The 9,034-nt window shown below is 39.8% G+C and overlaps 1 protein-coding gene across 1 annotated transcript in view; it reads right to left on the bottom strand.

Moving 5' to 3' along the window:
* bckdha (branched chain keto acid dehydrogenase E1 subunit alpha) overlaps positions 1-1,240 on the bottom strand; it is a 19,702-nt gene extending 18,462 nt beyond the window's left edge. Inside the window, exon 1 of the mRNA XM_010766692.1 lies at positions 932-1,240. Coding sequence (XP_010764994.1) covers positions 932-1,045 — 114 coding nt within the window. The 5' untranslated portion in view covers positions 1,046-1,240. The remainder of the gene's footprint in view (positions 1-931) is intronic.
* Positions 1,241-9,034: the final 7,794 nt, after the last annotated feature.

The raw sequence follows: 9,034 nt of genomic DNA, 5'->3' as shown, positions 1-9,034 counted from the left end.
GTGATTTAGTTTACTGAACCAAGCTGAGTGTTTTTCAAGGCTCAGGAAACCCTTGCAGGTGTTTCGAGTTAATTAGACGATTCAAGTGATTCGTTGAACACCCTACTAGTATACTTTTTCATGATATTCTAATATTTAGAGATAGGATATTTGAGTTTTCTTAAGCTGTATGCCATAATCAGCAATATTAAAATAATAAAAGGCTTGCAATATTTCAGTTGATTTGTAATGAATCCAGAATGTATGACATTTTTGTTTTTTTAATTGCATTACAGAAAATAAAGAACTTTATCACAATATTCTAATTTTCTGAGACAGTCCTGTATGTCTACTTCTAGTTGATCTTGATGACGGAAGCTCTCTCCTCACTCCCCTTTGCTCCACCAATAAGAATGCAGCTAGCCCAAGCTATCCAGCTAGGTATCTGGCTAGCAGCTTTAAAGTCACAACAACAAACACCATCCCAGTCAAGCTGCTGATTACATTTTAACCCAGATAAATGCGGCACCCTTTAGTTTGACCTCGTAAGACTGCGTTGAAGACACAGTAACGTTATATAACACTGCGTATAATTAACGCACTAGTTTAGTTCCTGCAAGGTTGTCAGGCAAGCTAAAGTAAGCTGCCACACAACGTCTCGCGATAACTGAAGAAGTCACGCTAGTCGTTTTGTGAATCCTTGATGCATTCCCCAACTCTAGTCAACAGCTCAAATCCTAACCCAAACATAACAACTTCAGACGTTTTACTTAGATTTAGATATTATACATAGATATATTAGGTGATATGTTAACTTAGTTCTGTTTGACCTTTTTAGCTAAAATGAGATCCCTTCTTCCGACAATCCTGTGGTTGCTAAATCGACCTTTCCTGTTATTAAGCTAACGCCCGCTCCCTTACACGACAATAAAGAATTGTTTTGTATACTTACACCGACTCTGAAGGCTCTGTGTTGAAGCAGACGGGATGCCTTCAGTCCTGCCGTCCGACGAGCAGCATGGACACAGACTCCATACAGTTTGTTTATACTCTTCACAGCTGCCATTAGTCCACAGCTGTTAGCTTGTGCGCTAGTTTTTCAAGAATGCTAAACTCTACAGTAAATATATGAGACCAGTGCAACAAAACTAGGCAGGTTTGATCCAGTCTATGGTTTGATCCCTTTTTAGTCTGCTGCGCTGCTATTCACATCCACAACCACACTAGCCAGGTCAAATTGTTACACGGCAGTTTCGAGTCAACCTTGACTTCCGGTCTCACCTTCAAATTAAAAGTCAACGGGACCAAAAAAAACAACAACACCAAAATGCTTTTAACAGGGGAACCGACACAGGCGGAAAGCAGCGCCGTAGGGCTTTGGTGGAAAGGTAGTCAGATAATTGAAACAGCCAAAGTTTAGAAATACTCTGTACAAGTAAATGTCGTTCAGATATTATTGAAGTAAAAGTACTTAATATAAGCATCAAAATATTATAAAACCTCTAAATAAAAGTGCTCATGCAGAATGATCCATTCAGTATCAATGTATATTGTGTTTTTTTTATTATAATAAGTGATGTAGTCATATAAACACCACAAGGTTTTAGTCTAAGAAGTAACAAATATCTAAAGTTGTGAAAAAATGTAATGTAGTAATAATTTACTATAAAGTACATGATATGATAATACTCGAGAAAAGCAAAATTATGTAAAAACTACTGCACTAGGTAGGTACAGTGCATAATTTATGTTCTTAGTTGCATTCCACTCTTTTTCTTTGTAATGTTTAGTACTGAAAAGAGCTTAATTAATAAGGTTTTTTTTCTGGGTCATGCTTTGCCAGTAGAGGCCTAATGTATAGCCACATTGGCTTTTCAAATTAGTTGAAGTTGCCTTTACAGTTTTATCTCTTAGAAGGAAAGGCAGATCTATTTTGGTGTTAATCCTACTTGTCTTATCAATGAATTGCTTGTTTCCTGAAGCAGTCAAACATGTTTTTTGAGGTATTATACCTGATCATCTTTTCCGCATTGCTTTGTCTGTTAAGACAGCTCATCTTTGGACCTAACAGTCATTCATTCAAAATGTTTTTAAAATACAAAATTGACAGTTTTCATTCTGCAAAATGGCATATTTCACAATTATATGACATATTTGAATTAGAATAATTTATGCATCAGTAATGAACTGATTATAGTACCAATAATTATACTACTCGTGAACAATGTTGCTAAACCAGCAACTGTATGTTACTTTTACAACCTAGAATTTAAGATATATTGCGGTGAAAACTACTGATTTGATTACTGCATGAAGAGCATGAGCAACAGGTAATTGGCTATCACTGACTAACGTGTTTGAGTCCATTTGAACATTTTCATTATTCTATTAAGTACTTACATTATTCCTTACACATTTCTAATGCAAATATTGTCATTTACAGAATTCCTTGGGGAGATACATTGATTTACAATCACAGCTTTATTTGTCTCATTGCTGTTGGTTGACTTTACGTCACTCCTGGTGAAAAAAAGTTGTCCTGATGTTTGATGACTTCATTCATCCCTCTTTATATTTATCACATAGTAGAGGTTTTCATGTCACTCAACAACTCAAGTCATAATGGCAGCTTGGGTTGAGGGAGCGAGGGCGGCTTGAACATGCTCCTTGCTGCAATGTGATCAGAATAAAGAAAATACTAGCTGAGGTCTATCTTTGCACAACTTCAGCTCTGCCCCATGTACTTCACCTAGTGAGTTAACTTTATGCCATCCTACAGTGTTGATTACATGGATTATACACAATTAAAAACCTCTGCAATGTCCTCAACAAAAAGAGGGATGACATTAAGCCACCAATCAAAGCTGAGCTGCTTACATTTTCACACCAGGAATAGTGAAAGAAGGGCAGATATAGAAGACTGCAAATAAAGTCTGTGGGAATCAATTACACCTTTGATCTCTGACTTCCTCTCCAGTAGTACCTACGTTCTGTAATAATACAATATGTATGGTTGCATGAAGAGCCAGTTTACACAAACATCACCATCAACATCACCTCTTTCACTGAAAGACCCAGCTTTTCTTTCTGGTGGTCATCTGATAATATCCACTGCAAGATATGAGTGCCCTGTTACAGTCATATCATTGCGGCTGACGGGCTGCTCTGTGATTTAGTGGTTCCGCAAGTAGTCGTAGCCGGGAAGACTGATCTCAGGCCGATGCACGGATTATCTTTGACCAAAACGAAAGACAGAAGTTGAGGAGGAGAAAAAACACTGGACTGCGCCCGGGGTTTGATCCCATGGAGGGACAGAACTGAAATCTGATGATTTATGGTGCGAAGTAACCACTGAGCTATAACCAGTGCGAGAATCAAGGATGACGATTATGATAGCTAGTCTTGTCTGTTTTGTAGGCTACTAAACACGGCTTGTATCGAAGAACCACTGTAATATTCTGCAACAGTGAATGATCCATCCACTACAATAAAGACATTTAAAAGCAGGGACGTGCACAGACATTTGGAGGGGCTATTGCTCTAAACTGGAAACCCGAAAAAAAACATAAGACCTTTTGAAAATTCTTACTTGTTTTTAATGTAAAAGGTTCATAAAATAAAACACAACACTGTCATTGCAAGTGACACTCAGTTGACTTTTATGTCCAACTGCGAAATTCGTTATTCAGGCACATTTTTGTTTTGCGGTCCATATCTCATTCAAATAATGTTAGTAATTATTAAAGAAAAATTTGGGACAATCCTGTTTTAATGTAGTTTTACCATTGTAACTGCTGTGCAGACATACTGATAAAATAGGGCTTCTAACTAATTAGGCTAACTTAAATAAACTCACTAATTAATAAAACCAGTTCAATACGCATTATTCTTATTCTTATCATTCTTTATGAGCACAGTAACGGTAAGGTATCTAATTACTTATTTATTTAGAATCCATAAACTTAAAGGTGGGGTATAATAATTTATTTGCAGAAACATGTTTGTTATATTCGCATGGAATGCTCTTAAAGGTGGCGGTATAGTAGGGTACAGTTCTGAGAAACGGAGGCTGCGAGATAGTTACCACTTATTGTGTATATTCCATGGAATGCTCTTAACCATACCCCAATTTAGCAAAACTTGAAAGTAATTCTTTTTGTTTAAGTGCTTTNAGGGACAGCGATCTCATCTCACTCTGCATGACCCTAATATCATAACATGTAACGGCATAATAATAAGGACGATCGTCCGTTCTGTGATTCTCCAGAGCACACATGTTATGATATTAGGGTCATGCAGAGTGAGATGAGATCGCTGTCCCTTTAAGAGAGAGAGAGAGAGAGAGGGGTCTGGCTTGTGCATGTGTGTTTGTGGATGGTAGAGCGACAGTGAGAGAACCTATGGAGAGAACGTGTGTATGTTTCTGGAAGTGAAACGAGGAAGCAGAAAAACAGAGGTCTTTTGTGAAACAGAAGAACAGCTAAATAAATGCAACGGCCTCCCAAGAAGAGCTCGCCTCTCTCTAAAGTGGGTTATTGAACCTGAAGCTTGTTGCTTCTGCCCTCCTCGACTACGGTCTGGGAGCCGACAGGAAAGTTCAACACACAGTCTGCCCCTTTGTCGATGAGAGATGAGCAGATCGCCACTGGGCTTTCAACTAAATACACAGCCACGCAAAAACTGCGGCATTTGTACAGCTCCTTATGATTACTGCAATTAGTGAAGTGCATTCCTCCGTGGTGAAACGATCAGCACTGCACCACGGAGGAAAGCGGCAGAATGTCACCTGGAGATAAAGAGAGCGGGGCTGCGTTGCGTGCATGCCTTCCTTCTGCAGGTAACGGGGAGACGCGCTCTGGCGGCGGTCTCGTTCAGGATCCGAANTCGGATCGTGGACCTCGTTTAAGTGTTCGATGGGGACGGGACGTCATATCTTTCAATAAGTTGATCGACATGTAAATGGACGAACTATTTGTGTATCTCCAGTAGTTTTTTAATATTAGTTTTGTTTATCATATAAAAATAAGGACTTTAGTCCAGGTTAGACGTTTATTATATCATCTCATTAAAACCATGAAATCATATAAAAACTACGGTTATGAAAAACATTGAAAATGAAAATCATTGTAAAACTTACGTTGTCTCATAAGGATGTGAGACCATGAAGATGAAAATGAATTCATGTTATAGACTCATGAAGATGGGTGGTGTAGACTGTTACCCCTGTGTCAGTCCGTCAATAATGTACATAGGGATGAGTTTCGATTGCATGATATTGATTCATAGGATGTGTCATTTCTGCCTTAAAACTTCAATTGAACTTATAAAGGGGACCGTTGAACCCGGGGTTCGCTGTAAACACCCCATAAAGAATTTAGCATAAGTTTACATCAAGGAGATAGGTCGGTAGCATAGTTGTGATGTGTGTGTAAAGATAGTCATAAAGAGACAAACACCAACCTGGTACTACTACTACAATCCTCAATTCCCCTCCTCGACTGTAGTGGTACCTTTTACACGGTTTAACTGTATTTTTACTTATTTTCCTTTTTTACGAGTTACAAAAAATTTCGGACATTTGGAAATTGACAATACATTCGTTGATCTGTCTGTCAATAGTGAGAAGGAGGACCATGTAATCGTTCTATTTCCGTATTTATGGAACTTAACTTACCATTTATTTCTTACGACCTTTATTTGGACCGGTAGAGGTAATCGGATACGATACGTCTCTGACGGAAAGGAACGTGTACAGCACTAAACGTCCGATATAAAATTATACCGTTAGACCGTTAAACTGAATATGTCTGTAAGCCGTTCAACTGTAAAACTCGAGTATTCGTGTATTGGGCAGGAAGGGCTCATACGAGATCAAAAAGAAGTACAAAAAACAAAAAAAGGGAGAACGACGCGGCTGAGCTATATAAGTGACATTTATATTTCACATTATTAATCCATATGGGCAAAGTAACTAAAGGTACTAAATACATGTAGTGAAGTAAAAGTACAACATTTACCTATGAATTGTAGTGGAGTAGAAGTAAAAAGTAGCAAAACATTGAAATACTCATTTAAAGTACAAGTCTCTCAAAATTGTACTTATTAGGACATGCACTTACTTTAAACCACCAAGCATTGTGTCACATATTCTATTAGCTAGCAAACGTTGTTGATACGATTCAGACGCAGTGGAACCACTACTTCAGCTTCCGCTCCAACCTGTTTTACCTGTGAAACCATCAGATATAAAACTCTAACACGCTAACGCTATAACACTCTAGCACTCTAACTCACGCTGTCAACGTTCACGATCCATTTCCCCGGTTCGGACACAGCACCGACCGGAACGCTCATCCCCGTCAGCCCCAGCAGTAGCAGCAGCAGCACCGAGGACCAGAGTCCCGGCCCGCCGTGACCAGGACCCGCAGAGCTCGCCATTTAAGCTAGGATGAAGAAGGAAGCATCGACAGCAAAACCACCGCGACAACTCACAACAAGCTGGACACTTCCTGGTTCAGGCTGACGTCAGGGGCACACTGGGAATGATGCTTTCATGGGCCGTGGGAGGTTTATGATTCATTCAAAGATTCGAAGGTTTTATTTCCATATGTTGTGACTACAGTTTGATTATGGCAATGAAACACTTAAGTCCAAGGCTCCTTCACTAATGCAACATAACTATATATAAGACGTAAAACAAAAAAAAACTGTGCAAAAATAAACAGAAAAGGAAATAAATAGTGCAAGAGAATGTTGCAAGTGACCAATGTGCAAGCCATGCAGGAGAAGTGAAATATACTATACATCTAAAATAGAATAAGATGAGCTAAAAACGGAATGTAAAAATAAATATTGTAAAGGAAAAGAAATCGGTGTATTTTCATAATAAATAATGGTCTATTTCATTTTACATAAACAAAAAATCTGTACTTTTGCTACTGACAAATCTCCCTTGTAGTCTCTACCTGTGAGGCTGTTTCAAGCAATTGTCAAGCAGCTCTAAAAACCTACCCCCTGACTGAATCTATATTGTTTGAGACGATTAAAAGGATATTGTAACACTTGTAACACTGTTTGCCTTTGAATACAGCAATTTAAGTTTTTTCTCATCAATCTTATTTTTGTTTTAAGGATGATGTTTTGGTGGATAATTTTGGCCTGCCCCAGATTCCTGCCTCATAAACAAGTAATGTATTGAAACAAATGCAATTCAGCTTAAAACACTTTTACATGTGTAGTAGGTAATACTCTCAGAAAGAGGGCAGTGCTCTGGAATGCAGCTCAAGGCCTGACTCCTCTCACAACCACTCCCCTCATTAGGGCTGCTTATAAAAAGCACCTGTTGGCCTCCCCCCCCCCCCCCCCCCCTTAGGCTCTGTCCTGTCCGATGGTTCAGTGGTACCAGGGTAGTCTTTTCATAAATATATGGGATACATTGACCTCTTCAGTTTTCTGCCTGGATGTTATGCTCACTTGCTGCTCCTTACAGTGTTATGCGCTGTTTCATGTCGCTGCACATCAGTGAGTTTGGTCAACAAAATAATTGAGGGGTGCCATAACAGGGCCAGAACATATAGGAAGCCGCCAGGGAGCCATTTTATATGAAATACCTTTTTTTAAAAGAGTGGCATATTAATACGCAAAGGCCACCTTACAGGCTTAAAATTAATCAAAACAAATTTAGAAAAACACTAAAATAAAAAGAAGACGGCTAGCTTACATGGTGGTGCTACTGGGGCTATTAGTCCCGAATGGCTGCAGCTCCCGACAGGCGCACAGACGCGGGGCCCGCTCATCACTGCGCGCCACAAGGCAACCGCGGTGTAAATTGCCTTTGTTTTGCTCGTATATGGTGCTTAGAGGTAGTCGGGCGTTTTGGTAATAATAAAAGGTAATTTTCTGTCTCGTAGCTGTTCTTTATCATTTTTTAAAGATAATAGGCTGTTTTCTAGAAGGTAGGCTGGTAGTGTAACAATATAATAATATGTTAGGAAGAAAATAATTTTATGTAACAAGTTACAGTAATAGAGAGCTGCTTGGGTAGTGTAAGTTACTGTTTTTGTATTACATGTTGTTCTCCGTTATTTTATTTTACAAGTTTTTTTCATTTTGGTAACGGGACATCTATCGTGGCGCCCCAGCCGCCAGAATCCATTTCCGTTTTTTTACCAATTTTGTTTTCTACGTGTGCTAGGTAAGTTCGAAACACTAGAGTTCAGTGTTGAGCCCACCCTAGGAAGTTTTGTTTCCTGGTGTAGCCACGATAGGGGGGCTTTTGTGGTGAGTTTGTTTCAAGAGAGATAGAATGGGCGCGGGTCGGTTGAGACTTTCAAGTTGCACACATCTCCTTTGATCTGCCGCCCTACCTAACTGGCAGGTTTTGGGGTAAGATGAATACACTTGTGTGCACATTGTTCGAGCACCTGACCCGACGTCCACTATGTAGGTGCGTTGTTGTTACATGTCTCTTCCCCCCCCTTCCCCCCCCCCCCCTAAAGCATTGAGGAAGGAGTAACACTTCTAAACATCGGAGAAGAGATAGAAAATGCACAAAACAATAGAAAAAAAGTTTAGGGAGTGGCTTGTCTCCTCTGTGCTCTTGATATGTCACTTGAGTATTCGAGCTCTGTCGACATTTTGGTTGGCTACAATGTAGTTCAGAATAAAAATTTGTGCATTAGAAAAACCATTCCGTGTCGACCGGTAGGTCCTCACTGAATCCTTTTGAGTAAAGGACAATGAGTTAAGCGGGCGAGATATAAAAACACTGGACAGCGCCCGTGGTTTCGATCCCGCGGAGGACCAGACAGGCAGTTTCAAATAGAAGTTGTCGGCTACACCACGAGCTCAAGACCGTGCGACTATCTCAGCCACGAAACTAAGCTTATGAAGATTCAGTCTCTGTGTCAGTGGTTCGGCAAACGAGAGTCCGCGACAAATAGGATATTCCCCGGAAGTTATGCGCCACGTGCATTCTTCCCTTTACTTAGTTGTTGTGAGAGAGGCAGTGTGTGACGCGACAGGAGGACCTGGACAGCAAGAAGCGGCAGAAGGA

Source organism: Notothenia coriiceps, unplaced genomic scaffold, assembly GCF_000735185.1.
Source record: "Notothenia coriiceps isolate Sejong01 unplaced genomic scaffold, NC01 NC01_scaffold00003521, whole genome shotgun sequence".
In the NCBI taxonomy this organism is placed as follows: domain Eukaryota; kingdom Metazoa; phylum Chordata; class Actinopteri; order Perciformes; family Nototheniidae; genus Notothenia; species Notothenia coriiceps.
This window is presented reverse-complemented; position numbering and strand designations above follow the sequence as displayed.